The sequence below is a fragment of the Echinops telfairi genome, unplaced genomic scaffold (genome assembly GCF_000313985.2).
Source record: "Echinops telfairi isolate 266 unplaced genomic scaffold, ASM31398v2 ScPeMD7_3533;HRSCAF=4204_1, whole genome shotgun sequence".
Lineage (NCBI taxonomy): Eukaryota > Metazoa > Chordata > Mammalia > Afrosoricida > Tenrecidae > Echinops > Echinops telfairi.
This window is the reverse complement of record NW_022107432.1, coordinates 28923030-28941373: the sequence shown is the minus strand read 5'-3', so window position 1 is coordinate 28941373 and position 18344 is coordinate 28923030. Positions and strand designations below refer to the sequence as shown.

At 38.9% G+C, this 18344-nt stretch overlaps 1 protein-coding gene and 1 non-coding gene across 4 annotated transcripts in view; both read left to right on the top strand.

Moving 5' to 3' along the window:
- The window catches only part of ZFAND3 (zinc finger AN1-type containing 3), a 233075-nt gene that overhangs the window by 122925 nt on the left and 91806 nt on the right, over nucleotides 1–18344 (top strand). For all 3 annotated transcript variants that reach the window (XM_045294918.1, XM_045294915.1, XM_045294917.1), the window contains exon 2: nucleotides 2707–2889. In XM_045294918.1, the coding sequence (XP_045150853.1) occupies nucleotides 2707–2889 (183 nt within the window). The remainder of the gene's footprint in view (nucleotides 1–2706; nucleotides 2890–18344) is intronic.
- On the top strand, nucleotides 7511–7643 carry LOC115871222. The gene has a single exon (XR_004047173.1). It is a non-coding gene; the product is annotated as a small nucleolar RNA SNORA66 (small nucleolar RNA).

The window sequence follows — 18344 nt, the reverse complement described above, 5'->3', positions numbered from 1 at the left end:
CTCACCTAACTTGTCCGCGTGGATCAGCTGAGCTCCTACTATAAGTGGGAGTGCCTTAGGATGGACGAGTTCACCTTGAGACGTATCAGTCGCCATTTAAAATAATTTCTAGGCTCCAGTACAGCGTGTACTCTGAAGCCTCTGCTGTTAACCACAAGGATTTTTCCTAATGGTTTCAGTGTGGTGAAGAGTCACCTCTGCGCTCCCTCCTTCTTGGCGCTGGTTTCCCGCGCGGCCTCTCGGCGCCGTTCCCGCTGTCGCCCGTCACCTCCGCGCCGCTGTCCTCCAGGCCCAGCCGCCGAGCTCTGCCGCCCCGCCCCCCTGCCCGCGGCCCCGCCCTTAATTTACTCTTAAAGAAGAAATTAGTTCATAGAAGTCCTTTCCAAATTACTTACCTGTATTCTCTGACTGCCTTGAATAAATCATTCAGAACATCTTATTTTTTCGTCATCATCTGGAAGTAGTGTGGAGTTTTCAGTGATTGAAGCATCTTGTGTAATCTGGTGTACCTAGGAGATGAAAGGGAGGATGTGGGTATTCCAAAGGTGACTTATTATTTTTTGTCTGCGCTTCTTTTTATTCCTTGTTAGGTGAGCTACTTGCAGAAGAAGTAACTGGCAGCATGCACTCACTGCCATCTTGTTCCACGCTCCCCAGTCCACTTTACCTTTGAAGTGGAGAAGCCCTCGTGGCATAGTCCTTACATGCTGGGCTGCTAACCACAAGGTCAGCAGTTCAGAACTACTAGTGGCTCTGCAGAAGTAAAGGAGGCTTTCTACTCCCTTAAAGAGTTGGGAAATCCGTCTAGGGGAACACAAATATATGTCTGTTGGTAGGAAAAGAGGGAGGACTGACCTCCAATTAGGATGGGAAAATAACTGAAAATGCTTTGGGGGACCCTAGGTAGGGAGTATCTTTAGGGCTATGCACCGAATGAGCCACATTCACCCAGGTTTCTGACTGCATCCTGGGACCCAGGTCAGATACTGTGGAGCGCTGGGACACTGAATCCTGGACCTTCAAAGAGCACAGCATGCTCAAGAGGCTGCATCAGTGTGGTTTTATGAGGATTCCATGCGGAAACTCCACCAAGGGAGCTGGACTCTTCCTCGGATGTCCTTGTAACTTGAGGACTGGAGTTTAGCAGTCTAATGCTTAGCCAACAGTACCACCAGGCCTCCCGTGGTTCTCAACCAGGTCCACACACAGCATGGGCTGAGGTGAGGTGGGGGCGGAGACCATCTCAAAGGTGACTTATGAGTAATGGTTAGATAGGTATGATCTCAATGAGGATGGTCCCAGTGATGGGGCTAGTTAACAGGCACACTGAAAGTCACTAGCGTGGTGCTCCTAGCATTTGAGGTACATTCTGTCGAATGAAGATTGAGAAATTATATCTCCCCTTAGTTGGTTCTACAATAATTTCACTCAGGTTCAAGGTCTTTACTCAGGTTTGATAAATTACAGTTTGTTTTAGAAAAGTTTTATCACGAACCTCTCTTAGTTTCAGAGCTTTATTCAAGGGCAAGTTTATAACCTTTGGATTTATCATTAACCTTACCAATTTATAAAAATAGGTAGTTACACCTGTTTTTCCATTTATATAGGAATTATAGAACAAATGATCAAATGATTACTGTTTCTGATTCAAATGACTTAGCTATTTCTGCACCTTTCACCTACTTTTTTTCCAGAGTAGAATGACAGGAGGGAGTTTGCTTGTTTTCTTAATTTGTTTTGCAGATCATAGTAATTTACTCCTCTTTATCCTTGGAATAGACTCGTGAACTCTGACACAGAAGCATCAGGGCCAAACCAAAACGACGAAACCAAACTGACTGCCACTGAGTCAGTTCCAACTCATGGTGACTCTATCCTATAGGACTGGGTAGAAATACCTCATTGGGTTTCCCAGGATTTAAATCTTTCTGGGTTCTAAGGTATGAGTCTGCTTCAAGGATGAGGGTTTGTGGCAGATGGTGCAATGATGACTCGGTTTCTAGACTTTTAGCATCTTAAAACATTCCAATTGAATGTTGGGTGACTAGGGAAGGGGCATGATGCCTTTTGACATAGAAGAGCTAAATGAGATGACATAAAAAAGGGGAAGTATCGCTATTGCAGTATTTTCATTCTGTTTATATAGTACCTTTTTCTCTGAAGGTGTTATACAAATAGCATTAAGATAATAAGTAATTTTTAAAATGTCAAAACATTGACGAATAGGAATGTGGCTAGGAGGAAAAGTATATACAGAAAAAGTGCAGTAAACACTTTAGATCACTTCCCTCTGGCTAACACCATTGCACCATCAGTGTTGCTGGAAATGGTTGGAGCTTGCTCCTGAAACGTCTTGAGCCAGTCCTCTGTTCACTCTTCTATAGCATGTGGTGGTGATTGTGTTTAAATCTCCACAAACCAATTCCCATTCATAACTTTTCTTTATTTCTTTTATGATTACCCTTACAAATTTAGTGGATCTTTGACTTTGCACAGGACCGTGGATGCAAGCACCTTGGAAAGTTTTGACTCCCGTCACCCTCTCAGTCTTACATATTTTGACCAGTGTTTTTCTTCTGCCTTTTTTTTAACCAGACAGATTAATCTTTATAATTAAGGTTATTGCATTTTATGCTAATTTACAGTTTTCAAATAACTAAAGAGAGAGTGGGCTTCTTAATTAGTTTACTTACTCTTTTTCTTCAGATTTTCAAAAGAAACAACCAGACGATGATTCCGCTCCAAGTACAAGTAACAGCCAATCAGATTTGTTTTCCGAAGAGGCCACCAGTGACAACAGCAATACCTCGATGACCACGCCCACTCTTAGTCCCAGCCAGCAGCCGCTTCCGACAGGACTGAATGTAACTTCACCGAGTAACGAGGAGTGTAAGTACCCACAGACCATCAGGTGGTAATTCGGACACCCCAAAAACATCACAGGAGCTCCTGGTGATGTCCACTCCCGAATAAGAGACTTGCAGCTGTTTTAATTATGTTAACAGGATAAGCATTCATATATAGAACCAATAGTCAGACAATTAGAGCATACGTTTGTTACTCCATGGAATTTTAAATCTTGCAAAAGAAAAATAGCCTTTTATATTAATGTCAAAGAACCTGAAGTTTGAACCAGTCTAAGGCAATGGCTCTCAGCCTTGAAGGCACATCAGAATCCACTAGGGACTTCTAAAGCAATTTTAATCTTAAATGTCATTCCCCAAATAGTCTGATTTAATTGGTCTGGAGTAAGGCTCCATGATCTGTTCTTTATACATCCGCAGAGGAGTCTGATGTAGCAAAGTTGAGAGCCACTGGTCTAGTAAACTTAAACCTGATTTAGAAACCTTGTGTCACTAACTGGACCTGGGGTGTGTCTTAAGTAGCTATGTGAGAGAATAACCCTCTGAAGAATAGCACACTTCATAGAATTTAGGGTTTCTAATGGAGGAAGAGATGCTTTTTGTCCTGTAAATCCTCCATTGAAGAATATTGTTGTAATCTCTGTGATTACATTGTTTACTTCACCTGTTTAAAGGTAAGGCCAGCTCTTTTAAGGCACAATTATGACAGTGTTGTTGAGAATTACAGGATGTTAGGACATAGCAGTTTTGCCTATTGAACAGGTTGAAAAATTCTATTTCAAGTTTAATAACTATAGAAGTACCCATGTTGACAAAGATCAGCACATTTTTTCCTGGTAATTAAGGTATGGAAACTCCCACCATTAAAAATTGCAGCGATATGTAGCAATAGGACTAAAGCATTTTCTTTGGAGGCAAGCCTTTCACAGGAAGGCAGATCATGATGAACATTTACATGACAAATGGCAAAGCATAGATCTAGACCAGTGGGATAGATGAGGTAAATTTTGAATTGAATCAGACTTACTGGTTTTACCCATATCATTCTGAGGACCTGTGTCTTAAATTCAGTAGATGATTCCTTTCCCTCGACTGAAACCTTTCCCGCACCCTGGAGTGTTGTTTTGTGTTTCCATAACTTGACAGTTTTGGCCACTGTAGGCTGTGCATGTGTGTGTTTTTGTGGGAGGTGGAGTGGGCTGTATAATAAATACATTCAAGTTGGTTGTTGTTAAACTCAAAACTCACTACTATGGAATTACTTTGGACTCATAGTGACCATGTAGGCCAGAGTAGACCTTCCCCTGTGTGTTTCTGAGATGGTAACTCTTTAAGGGAGTAGAGAAACTGTCTTTCTCTGTAGAGCAGGTAGTGATTTTGAACTACTGACAGTGTGGTGAGCATGCTGCACAATGCATATAAGCCACCATGCCACCAGGGTTCCTGGTTGTTGTTCCAACTCCAAAATCAAACGCATTTCCATCTAAGTGATTCCAACACAGAGGCACCTGATACACATCAGAATGAAACACTGCCCACAGTTCTGTGTGAGCCCGTTGTTGTAGCCATTGCCTTAATCCATCGCAGTGAACATCTTCTCTTTTCTGCTGGCCTGCTACTTTACCAAGCTTGGTGTCCTTTTACAGGGACCCATCGATGCCTCCTGGTAGGTACACTGTCCAATGTGGATGAGGTGCAATCTATCCTTCTCCCTCCTAAGGCACGTTCTGGCTGCGTTTCCTTCATGCTGGTTAAGGAGGTCTAATTCTGCAAGCTTCATACCTCTTCTGGTGGCATTGTTTAATCGCTGCTGTGAGCCATTGTGTGTTCATTTCACAGTAAAACTTTCTGGAGCCAACTTTTGAAGAAGAGATGGTGTCAGATATTAGTTATAATACCGGAATCATTTGTCATATTATTGTTCCTAAATGACATAGTTACCTTACGTTAGAGCATTATCAGAATGTACAAGAGGAGAAAATGTCCTTTGACTTGACCTCTTTTTTTTTTTTTTGACTTGACCTCTTTTATGTTAGCTTTCCTATGGTCATAACTAATGACCTATTTGGGAGCCTTACAGTGTGCATGCCTACACACACAACACATTGGGAAAGCACACATACGTTGCAACGCTCATGAGAGAGTGTGTGTTTGTTTGCCCATTCCTACTAGCAGATGGGATGGAAACTGAGGTGGTAGAGGAGAATTTGACTGGTCTGTTTTCTTATTGAGGGGAGTGGGAAATAATTCATACCTGCTGCTAGGGAAGATTAATTTAGAATAAAACAAACAACAACCAAATAAACCAGACTTATTTTCATACATTCTGCGAATTTGATCTAGCCGTTTAAGAGGCCTGCCTCACACAGAACACTCTTCTCTAAGCTCTGTGGAGAAACATGTTAAGAAATAAACAACAGCTGAATCTTATGTTGCTCCTTCAGAAAGTTTATAGACAAATGGAAGTTTTTCATGACCTTTTAAAGCCCTTCTCATATTTAAAACCATGATTTACAACAAGTATTCCGGTGACACCTTGGCTGCTAACAAACAGCTCACAGTTCTGACTTAGCTGATCTGCAAGATTAAAGACCTGCAAAGATTCCATTCAGAACTTAGCACCCTCTAACTGATTTTGACTTACTGGAGCCCGAGCCGCTGAGTGCTGATCCACTGTGTCACTGGGGTGCTTCTGTAGAGCTGACAACCCAGGGTTGCTATGAGTGGGAATCAGTTTTACGGCACTTGGCATCATTTACTTACAAAGTACAGCCCTTGGGCCAAATCTCACCCATCGTCTGTTTGTGTATGACTTATTAACTAAAGAATGGTTTTCACAATTTTTCACGGTTAAAAAAATACTACATTCTGGCATGAAATTCAGATTTCATTGGCCATAAATAAAGTTTGGTTGGTAAGTATGGTGGATGCTACCCTGTGGTGCAGCTGGAGAGACACCCTCCACAGAAAACAGTGTGCCAACTGTTCTTGTACAAATCACTTTGACGAGCATGGACCTGGACCATCCTGACTGTGTGCAAAATGAGTTTGTCTGCGGTTCTCCCTGCTGTGCTCCAACCTCATTGCCACAGAGTTTGATTCCCAACTCACAGTGACCCTGGAGGACTGAGTAGAATTGCCCCTGAAGGTTTCTGAGACCGCAGCTCTTAACAGAAGTAGAAAACTCTCTCCAGCAGAGTGGCTGGTGTCTTCGAAGTGCTGTCCTAGAAGCTAGCAGTACAGCACACAACCACTCTGCCACCAGGACCCCTCAGGGAAAGGAGGACTGGGTGGTGATCTCTGCCTCGTGTTGCATGGCAGGCCTCAGCTCTGCTCTGGGCCTTCTCCCTCCACAGCCTCTGGTGCTTCCCCTCTACGCTGCTGCCTCTCCTCGGGGAACAGCTTTGGTTTCAGTTAAAGGAAAATAGGCATTAAAGGTGTGAGAACAATACTAACCAGAATGTTAATAAAGATTTTTAATGATTGAAGCTTCATTTTCAAGTGCTGATTGGGTTTTTCCTTTTATATGACAGCAATTCTGGAAATAGAAATTTGAGAACACCCTTTATCTGTGGTTAAATTAATTTGGTTGAACAAAGAGATTTCCATTGTTACCTTGGAAACTGGTTCCTGGTGATATCCCCCCCGCTTCCCTTGGGGATTAAAAAAGGCAGCGGCTCATCTCAGGTCTTCTTACTAGACTGTCCTTGAGTGTTTGTACAGGCATTGGTGACACGTCTTCATTCCTGTCTGACAAGCTTATCTGTTTCCTGGGAACTTAGCATCACTGTCACCAAGTAACTGAACTGTTTGTTAGATTGTTTGCTTTTACCAATTAAATTTCTAATAATCCCTAAATGGACCTAGTTTTCCCTCCTGAAAAGACACTGTCTACTTCAAAGGATCAGATACTGGGCAAAACTGGCTGACTTCTTCTGGTGGAGCATTTAGAAAATACTGCCTATTAAAAAAATATTTTACGACTTCCTGCTGGGCTGGTTTCAAGTGAAATATGGTAGGGAGATTTATTTACAGTTCTTACCGTGTGCCTTTCTCTTTCCTTTCTCTAATGAAGCTCGGAGCATCAGGCCATTTATCAGAGATAATTATACAGCAGATGGAGCTTTTCGGATATATAATAGTCTCAAAGTGGAAGGTTCTTTCCCATAATGAAGAATGCCCAAACTTTAAATGTCTCTTTTGATTTAAATTTAAAGATGTGTGTGTTTGTGTGTTTTTTTTCCCTCCCCTCAGTGGATTTATCTGTCTTGAAGCTGGTTCTGTAAAGCATGCAGCTTTTATTAGGGCCATGTTGTAAAAAGATTGATACTTGGCAGTACAGTATAATGATGTACGGTTATGTGTTGTATTGCATGGAATGGCTATAATTCACCAGGAATCAATGTATGGGATCATTAAATTAATCCCTGTCAAAATACAGAAGGATTTGAACATCCCAGCAGTGTTTGTTGGGTTTTTTAATGGAAATTATTTCTACTCCATGCTAGCTGGGGTAGGAACTTACTCAAGTACCTGCAGTCTCATCTGACCATAACCTTCTAGTTAAAATGAAAACATTTTAGCTACCTCATCGCTTTTAAATGATTTCCTGACTTGTATTTTTTCCCTTAAAAAAAACGTCCCACTTGCAAACTTGATCACTCGCTCTGCATGATGCTGCAGAAGCAAGGGGAACCAGGTTTGCTAAAGTAATTGTGGGATAGTAATGGTTTTAGCCTCACGGATTACCGAGGTGGCCCATTCTTTCCTACTGCAGTTAAAAAAAAAACAATAAAATCCCGTTTTTTAAGTCCATAAATAAAAGATGGTTGCACTCCCATTTAAAATTACAAAGAAGTGTACAGGCTTGTATAGGACAGAAGGTGACACTACTCCGTCAACCCTGCCCCACCCACACCCCACCTTTACCGCAGACTCAATGGAGACGCTGTGTTGCATTTAGTTCCCATATCCACCCCACGTGTGCAGAGAAGTAGAACTGCCCCCGGGGTTTTCAAGGCTGGCCCCTTTCAGAAAGAGATCCCCAGGCCTGCCTTCCCAGGGGCCTCTTGGTGGTTTGAACCTCCAACCTTTTAATATTTGTGCCACCCAAGGACTCTCCTGTTTGTTTATTCAATTTGTGGTTTATCTTTATCTATTTACTGACTTGTTTACATACATAAACGCTTTTGCTTATTTTTATATAAATGAGAGCATGCTGTTTCATTTTCATAAACTGCTTTAAAAATACTTTTTTTTTAAAGTAGTCTTTCCAGGTCAGCAAATAGAAATTTACATAACTTTTTAAATGGTTACATAACATTCTGTAATATAGTTTTATTTATTTATTTTATTCTTTACCCTTGACTCTGGGTCTAATATTTCACTGTAGCAGGTCAGGTCAAATGACCATTTTTGTGAATGAGAAATATATCACGTTATTTTTTTTTCATGACAAATAACTAGAAGAAAAATAAGCCAGAAAATATATATATCTTAATTTTTAAATACATGCTTAAGTTACATCCCCTATTACTATGCTACATTATATTCTTAAGAGTGATGTTTCAGGATGATTATTTTCCATACTTTACCAACACTGGGTTTTTATTTTACTTTATTTATTGGTTCGGGGGGACACATGGCCAAAAGAACAGCTCATTTTTAACTTGCATATTCCTGATACTGCCTGGTTGTAAGGTTGAGCACTTTTCTATACGTATTACTTATTGATAACTGGTGATTTGCTATTTTACTATCTTTTTTATTGATTTGTAGAGACTATTTGTAAATCTTGGATAGTTAGTCTTTGTTACATGTATTGCAAACATTTTCTTGTGGAATGTAGCATATGGCTTTTATGTTAATTTGAGTGCATTACATGCCGTTAGAAATTTTAAATTTTAGTTTATTAAAATTGGTTCATTATTTGACTTCTAGATTTGTGTCTTAAAAATAAAAAATAAAAAAGACCAAAAGAAATAGATTTGTGTCTTACTTGGAAACTTTCTGCACAGAATAATGAGAATGCTTTTAAATACTTGTATGGTTTTCTTGTTCTTGTGTTAGGCTCTTAAATTCACCCAGAATTGTATTTTGTATATAGTATCAGATATAAGTCTACCTTTATTTTTCCCCCCTACATGAATAATCACTTATCTGTAAACCATCCATTGAATAGTCCAATGCTTTGAAATGTCACTACTATTATATAAGCATGACTCTTTATTTTCTTTCACTGATCCATCTGCATATTCCTAAGAGTAGACTATTGATATATAATAGGGATAATCATTCTAATTTGTCTCCCCCCTCTCCCCCAATTTATCATTTTTTAAGAGTATCTACTTGTACATGTTTTCTATGTTTGGTGAATTTTATATTCAGCTTGTCAAATTGTATTAAACTTTTTTATTGGGATTATATTGGATCCATAGATTTTTCTTTTAGAATAGATACCTTTGATTCACTCATTTGAATTTTCCCATCTAAAAATATAGTTTCTCTTCATTTATTTTAACTTTTCTTACATATTCTTGAATAAATATTTTTCTTAATGTACCCCCATCAAAAAATAAATAAATAACTCATTGCCATTGAATCATTTACGAGTCATAGCTACCCTATAAGACAGGGTAGAGCTGCCCCTATGAATTTACAAGACTGCATCTCTTTTTTTGTTTAATTATTTTACTGGGGGCTCGACCAACTCTTATCACAGTCCGTCCGTCCGTCCGTCCGTCTGTCCATCCATCCATCCATCCATCCATGTGTCAAGCACATTTGTACATTTATTGCCCTCATCATTCACTGCACTTCTTTAAGGGAGTAGAAAGCTCTATCTCTCTCCCAAGGAGCAGGCATGGTTTCTGACTGCTAACCAAAAGGTGGTTACACAAGCCTTGTCAACCACTGAGCCTCCAGGGCTCCCACGGAAGTGGCTAGAGTTTCTACTCTGCAACTTTGAGTTTCTTTCTTTTTCATTCCTTATTTTAATGTGAGGCTAACATGAGAGTTTTTATTAATAACATTTCCTGTAGATTTCTGGTAAACATTTATCTCATTAATATTCTTATTTATAGCTTGCTGATTTATTTTCTTAGAAATGCGTGTTGGATTTTCTAAAATGCATTTTCAGCATCTGTTGAATGCTCATAGAGTATTTCTCCTTTAATATATAATCTAGACTCCTAGTGTTAAGCCATCTTTGCTTTCCTTGCATGAGTTAGGGTATATACTCGAATATAAGCTGACCCGAATTCAGCCGAGGCGGTACCTAATATTACCACAAAACTGCATTAAAAATGTGCTGGAAAAACTTGGCTTATACACGAGTCTATATGGTGTATTGTTCTTCTGGTATGGTGATGAATTTAAAATGCTATTTTATTTGAAATTTCACTTTTTTAATAAATGTATGTGTGTTCAAGTGTGGTTGGCACACCCCGTTTGTGTCTAATTTTGTTTGTAGCTGCCTCATTCTTTTTGTCTTTTCCTCAGCTTGGACACATCCTTTTGCCTGTGCTCTGATGTTATTTATATAACATTTTGTCTTCTGTGAAAATTTAAAGAACGTACTCATAAAATTGACCCAATTGATATCTCTTTGCCAAGTAGATCTTGTGAAAGTATCTTTTAAACATATGATTATTGTTCATTTTTCCCACATAATTTTAAGTTAGTTTTGATAATTAATATTTACTACAAAAACACATGTCATCTAGAGTTCTAAATTTACTGGGGAAAAGAGTTATGAAAGGCCCCTTAGTTTTAGAGTATATATTGTACAAAGTACCAAAAAAGAAAAACAGCTTATTCCAATGTATTCTAGTCTTCTTTAAATTTCCTAGTTTGTCTAAGATAAGGCTGTTTGTTTCCATAAAGATTAAAAGTCTCAGAAGCCCAAAAGGACAGTACTACTCTGCGGTTTTGGGGATTTAATTAACTCACTGGAAAGCTAGTTAAGACGTGGGAAGTTGTCTTTTATAGGGTCACAGCCATACTCACCAGACACTTCTTTTTGCATCTCCCTTCCAATCTTTCTGGGTAAAGTTAATGATAACATGTTAAAAAGGAAAACCTTTCATGCTCATCAGATTCCTAATCTTCCTGCATAATCTAGCCTTCTTTTTGTCTCATTGTCCCGCTCATCCCTGTACTGGTGCACAGCCTGGAACCAAAGCAGGTCCTTCCCCAGAAGTCTGCTCGTCTTGTTCATGCTCTTTAAGACCCAGCATTTTAGTTACACCAATTGCTTCCCCTAAGGAACACTTTTTACTGCGACATCAAATTACATATTTTCTTACATAGTATTCTTTGACATACAAATGTCCTCAGTTCTTTGTACCAGTTTAAAACTTGAGTCTAAAATTAGCAGAGAATTTGTTTTATGCTGCTTTCCTCTGCCCAGAGGCTTCTTGGAAGAAAGGTGGATCAGCTACATCTGAAAAACCAGCCAACGTTGGACCACATTTCTATATTTGGATGTACCTAGGGTCTTTGGTTTTGCTTTGCCCCAGAGCACCCAAGTATTACTTATTTAGAAAATGTTAATTCCTTTTTTTTTAAACTTTTGGAAACCAATTTCACCTTTACTTTTTTTTCATTGCCTCTACCAGATTTTGAATGATTACTTAATTTTCTTTCATTATTTTCTTTGACATGGAGTAGCTCTAAGATGAAGAAACTAAAATTAACAGTGGTTGTTTTTAAGCACAGTTTGAAATTTGGTAGGCCTGCTCTCTACAGACAGCTTTTGGAGTGATAAGAGATAGCTTCTTTTTACTTTTTGGACTTTGCAAGTTGACTCGCTTGTTGAAGTAGCAGTTTTTGCTCTCAGGTAGTTCTTTTATCACTTGAATTTCCCCTTAGGGCGAACGTAAAATGTAGCAAACAGTTAGCCCTCATTTTCCAGGGCCCCTTAATTCTGCAAATCTGAAAGACTGGTTTTCTATGAAGATTTGCAATCTCCTATGAGATTCTGCAATTTTTGATGTTCAGACTAGGTTCTGAAGCATCATCATCACGGTTTCCTCTTTGCTTATATGCTTTAAAAGATCTTATTAAATCAAACGCTCTTTGCTTAGCTATGAAATTAAAGGTCACAGTCAATACTACACTTCACAAAGCTCGAGCCCTTTGCTGCTGTTGTCATCCTATTTTTGTATAGATACAGGTAGTATGTGACACTATGCTGACTTTACATTAAATCCAAACTGTGTTATGACAGGAGTATTTGAAAAAAAGTTAAAATAGGGGTAGCTATTTGAGTGTGTTAAAAGTAGTCATTTTAGCTGTACATAAATATTTTTAATTGTTTATGAACTTTGCCCTGAAAATGCATAACTGCCAGTGTCAGAATTTTTCAGTGTAGCTTTGCCTTCTGTATTAATGTGCTCTCTTACTTCATAAACCACGTCACGTTTTCATCCATCAAAATATAATCCTTTGACTTTAATAAATACTATAGAATGTTTGGTTGGTAAGGAATTTTTGAAACTCCAAAATAAGGATATATAAATTCTCCACTGCATAATTCAGATGATGACACTTTTAGCTGTGGTCCAGCTCCAAACTAAGAGATGCTCAGCAAAGAGGCAGGCAGGAAGGGCACCTATGTTCAAAGTTTCTTTAAAAGGCCATGAACAGTATTTAATAGATGTCTAATAGGTGTCTATATTCCATCATCTCTGAAGTCTTATGAAGAACATGCACAGACTCTTCTGATAAAGACACTATAGCCTTCTTGGGTGGCTGATGATGCAGAACAAGATTTATGGAAGTACTACTGGTACCCGAATTGTGTTATATGTAAAAAAATAATTGCTGAATAGTCTCTCCATTGGTATTATAAGAATCATGCTGTGTTGATGGTAAAATGCAAATGCAGAAATCTTAGTTGGGTCTTTGTTAAGCCTATAAATAGAACTGAAGCCTAAATTGGAGAGGTGACAACCCTTGATTTCCTATCCATATTAAATATGCTTTGTCACAAGAGAGAAACAAAACAGTATCTAAAAATAGGACTGACTTTATTATCTAGATGATATCTGACCTCCCAGGAAAAATAAAAAGAATGCCAGTTTTGATCATCAAGGCAATGGTGTCGTAAAATTTCACTGTTCATTGTGCTGTATTACAGTTTGGAATATTGATGTGTAGGCTCCCTCTCACCTAGAAAAATTAACATAGAATTCACATATCATACAATTTAATAGTTTTTGATCACAATAAGAACTTGTACAATCATCACCACAGTCAATGTCAGAACATTTTCTGATTTCACATACTCGTTGTTAGCTCCACATTTCCCCTTTACCTCCCCTGCTATACCCCTAAGTGATTATTGATACAGTTATTATCTCTGTAGATTTTTTAAAATCATATTATTAGGGGCTCATACAACTCTTATCACAATCCATACATACATCAAATGTGTAAAGCACATTTGTACATTCATTGCCCTCATCATTCTCAAAACATTTCCTCTCCACTTAAGCCCCCGGCATTAGGTCCTCATTTTTTCCCTCCGTCCCCCCTCCCCCTCCCTCATGAGCCCTTGATAATTTATAAATTATTTTGTCATATCTTGCCCTGTCCGACATCTCCCTTCACCCACTTTTCTGTTGTCTGTCCCCCTGGGAGGAGGTCACATATAGTTCCTTGTAATCGGTTCTCTCTTTCCTACCCATTCTCCCTCTACCCTCCCAGTGTCACCACTCACACCACTGGTCCTGTAGGGATCATCCGCCCTGGATTCCCTGTATTTCCAGTTCCTATCTGTACCAGTGTACATCCTCTGGTCTAGCCAGACTTGCAAGGTAGAATTCATGTCATGATAGTGGGAGCGGGGAGGAAACATTTAGGAACTAGAGGAAAGTTGTATTTTTCATCGTTGCTACATCACCCCCTGACTGGCTCGTCTCCTCCCTGAAACCCCTCTGCAAGGGGGTCTCCAGTGGCCTGCTAATGGGCTTTAGGTCTCCACTCAGCACTCCCCCCATCATTCACTATGGTAAGATTTTTTGTTCTGATGATGCCTTATACCTGATCCCTTCGACACCTCGTGATTGCACAGGCTGATGTGCTTCTTCCATGTGGGCTTTGTTGCTTCTGAGCTTGATGGCCGCTTGATTTGTGCTTCTTCCATGTGGGCTTTGTTGCTTCTGAGCTTGATGGCCGCTTGATTACCTTCAAGCCTTTAAGACCCCAGACGCTATACTTTTTGATAGCCGGGCGCCATCAGCTTTCTTCGCCACATTTGCTTATGCACCCATTTGTCTTCAGTGATCCCTTCGACACCTCGTGATCACACAGGCTGATAGCTTCTTCCATGTGGGCTTTGTTGTTTCTGTTGTTTCTTGTTTACCTTCAAGCTTTTAAGACCCCAGATGCTTTGGATAGCCAGGCACCAATTGAGTGGAGGCCCAATGTCCTTCTGCTATCCTGGATATCACATACAGAAAATCATATAAAACACAAATAATAGACAAAAACAACAACAAGACGAAGAAAAACCTCAATTGAAAATAAAGCAGAAAATGTTAAAAACTGTTAAATGTTTAAAAGGGAGATCAAATGATAAGGTGCTACATTTTAACCTAGCTACATCTGCCATCATTGATGTTACAAGGCTGTCCACATTCCTGGACTATGATCAGAGGGAATTCAACAGAGGCTTCATCCTAGAGGGGACTCTGTAAATTGATCTTGGGCTTTCCACTGTCATCCATATAGCCTTCTGCAAACCAGGTGTTCAGAATTTAACCTCTGGTGTTTGGTGTTGTTTGTTCCTTTGCATCTGGATTTTACTATTTTTAATCCTTGGATCACCTAGGCTGGTATGGTTCTTCCATGTCGACTTGGTTGATGCCTCTCTTGTTTTAAGTGCTTTTTAAAAGGCAAGTCTTGAAGAACCCAGATGCTCCTCTTTCTGATGGCCATGATGTTGCTGGGTGCTTCTAAGCATCTTATATATGAGAATCTCTCCTTTGGTTATGAAAGTTCTAGGTGAGTGATCAATTATGTCTGAAAAACCGAAACACATTGAGTTGCTTGCCCAGAATCTGACTTTGAATGAAGTATGTTTTTATGGTCTACCTGCATAGTGACAAACATAGAATTCAGTAGTTGGAATTATGACTGTAGAGTTTATTCCACTGCCCTTTGTTTTCATATGTGACTACTAAACATTTTGTTGAGAACAAGCAAGCTTGTTAGCCTTACTTATTCTAGTGTATCAGTCAAGTCTCTGTATGACTAGAACAACGTCTCCTAAAATGGCCAGTACCGTCCACTGAGAGGGCACTGGAACAATCCAGAGGGCTGCAAAAGAAAACTTCCTGTATTATGGATTTTAAAACAAAAGTTTTTCCTTGTCAGGGAGGTGCTGAGTACATTTCTGAAAACAAGGTATTAGGCCAGATAAGGTTGAGGGAGCCTGTGAGCTAGATTAAGTCAGTTGGGCTGTGGGAAAAGAAAGTATGGGGAAGTAGGAAATCATATTAACCTTATAGTGGTAAGGTTACATAATAATACTAATTATATATTATGTTACTTGTGTATTACTTATCTTAACCTTGGCATACTTATCTTAATAGAGAAAAAAAAAGATAACATTTTTTTACTCTATAAGCAGTGGTTCTTTCAAAAATGTACTCCCTACTAGAGGTCTCCAAGATCACAATAGACAGAAGGTAAAAACAGCAAAAGATTCATTTAACAAATGAATGAGTAAGTAAAATGTGGTATGAAGGGACTTCAAAAAATTTATGGAAAGAATATTATCTTCTCATTCCATTTTCCCCCTAAACTTTGAAGCTCCTTCACATAAGATTACAATACAATATTACTGAGCCATAAAAGAGATGTGATGGAGTGATACATATATGGTTGATACATATGGTTGAACTGTGAAAGAATTCTGCTGAGTGACATAAGCCAGACACAGACAAATACTGTATAATCTCACATAAATGAAATATCTGCAATAAAATGATAGAGCAAAAATACATTAATGATTACCTGGGCCAGAGGTAGGAGGAGAGGGAATGGGGAGTTTTTACTTAACCAGGCACATGCTTCTGTTTGGAATGATGAATAAATTTTGGAAATGGGTAGTATTGATGATTATACAACATCATGACTATAGTTAATGCCACTGCACTATATAATAAATATGATGAGTAAAGGAGTAATTTCCATCTTTTATATATTTTAACACAATTTTTAAAAAATAGGCAACAAATGTCTTATTTAACCATGTCTATTAAAAATGTGATAAAAAAATCTGACAGTGCTGGGCAAATGAAAAAAGTACTTCTGATTTAATTTTGCTCTTAGTGTCATTTGCTTGGGAAAATGGTATGGAAGAATTTAAAATCTGTTAGCCAAATCGGTTAATAAGCAGAGGCCTGTATTGCTGTGCACACACCATCATGTGTAGAGCTGCTCAGTGATGTGTTGATGTAGCGGCGTGGAGAGAAGGCATCAAGATCTGGCTCTCTTTGAAAGCCCAATTCCATCTAAATGGTGTGAGTGATCACACAGTGAGTTAGGATTAGAACTTCTGAGAGATTAGCTCTTAGATTTTGTAAATAGTTTTTCATTTGGAGAAGTGGGAAGGCTGAAAAGTTCCTGTCAATGTAAATTTCTGCACATTATATCCTTAGGTATCCTGGTTTTTAATCGATAGTACTTTTCAAACTCAATTAAGTAGATAGATTAAGTGTGTCCTTTCTGATTAAAACAATTCATGAATTGCAAGTTTAGGGGGAGGTTGGAGGATAGAGTTTTCTTTTGTTAAGAAATGGCTTATTGTGCATTCTGATCTGTTCCTGATACTCATTTATTGCCATTAATTCTTTACTAAAACTCTACATGTATGTTGGAGACTTTTAAAGAAGGAAATTTTTACTGCTGAAGAAGTATAGGTCCTTTTAATATATATATTTTTAAAAGTTCATTTTTAACATGCCTGTATCAGAGAGATAGTTGAATTTATCTCACATCACCACTGCACAACCCCCACCCCACCACCCCCCTTAAGCAACCCCATCAAGAAACTCTGGATAAGATATTCTGAATCTCCAGAGCAGGGGAAAAAATGTAGCTCTTGAATTTGTTGTCTAAAATCACCTTTAGCTTAGAATAGTGAGATGCTCCAAAGGTAAACAATACACAGATTATGATACAGTAGAATTGACAAGCTGGTTTAAAAAGGATGATGCATTTCTAATTAGCCCACAGTGCCTTCAGTTGGAAATTAATTAGATACTGTTATGTAAATGTCATGTTAATTAAGCAAGAATATTGAAGTGTTATAAATCTGTAAGCGGAATGGCTATTTTTATGTATTAATGTTTTGCAGTTACCATGAAAGGGCTCATAGTAGAGTATTTGTTTGATTATTAAGCTTCTGGCAATTTTTAGCTGACTGATTTCCCTGACAATCCATTTTTTCCCTAATTGATGCTGTAACATGATATAACTGAAGTCAATAAGGGCTAGTGGAATCAGGAGCCAAAATTAACCACCACTTATCACAGCTGTTTGAACAAAACCCTCTGAGTAGATTGTTGATTTCTATTTTCAAGGTTAAGGAGAAATGCTTTTTTTTTTTTTGCCTCTTAACCCAGCCATAGGTTGTGATTTCCTAGAATGATTGTGAACATAAATGCAGCTATTCGAACCAATATTCTGTATTTCCTTTTTGAATATAAGTTTTTAACCAGCCTATGAGATTCACGTGGGTAGCTAGTATATGTGTGAGGGAGAGGTACAGAGATACATACGGATGTGCTCAGTAACTGTATACCAGTACCAGTTGCTTTTGAGTAGAACTGCTTCCCGCCCCCTGCCCCCCTTTAGAATTGTCAGTGGCTAATTTCCCTGAAGCAAATTGCTGTGTCTTCCTGTCAGGGAACTCATAAGGTTGGGGAACCTTTTGGCTAGCGGTCCAGTGGTGAACCATGTGCACCACCAGGGAGTTCAGTATAACCAAACTCCACGTTACCAAGTCAATTACGACTCATGGGACGTCAGTATAAGTGACAGAAAAAGAAAATGTAAGAATTGTCGGTTGTTAATGGGCTACTTTAATTTAGTCCTTCTGTTTCTCAGGTTAGAGTGTGGTTAATATGCAGAATTGATCCCGATCTGCAGTTTTCCAGGACTTTTCCCAGGAAAATCCACTTTCCTTTTGCAAATGCGGTCAAGATTTCTGTTGGTTGGGAATACAGCTGAAGAATTTCGTTTCTTGGCTTTCATGTGGATTGCACATGTGGTCCGCCATGTTGCCTTCTGTGTGACACCTTTGATACAGAACAGAAACATTCCTGGAAGAAAACGTCGGGTATTCAGCCTCCACTGAGCCACAAAGCACACGCTTCCACAAGCCTGATTTGCTTGCAAATTCCAAACTGGAAATTTGACATTATTTCAGGAAAATGTCTCTGAATGAAATATCAAATGCAAAATGAG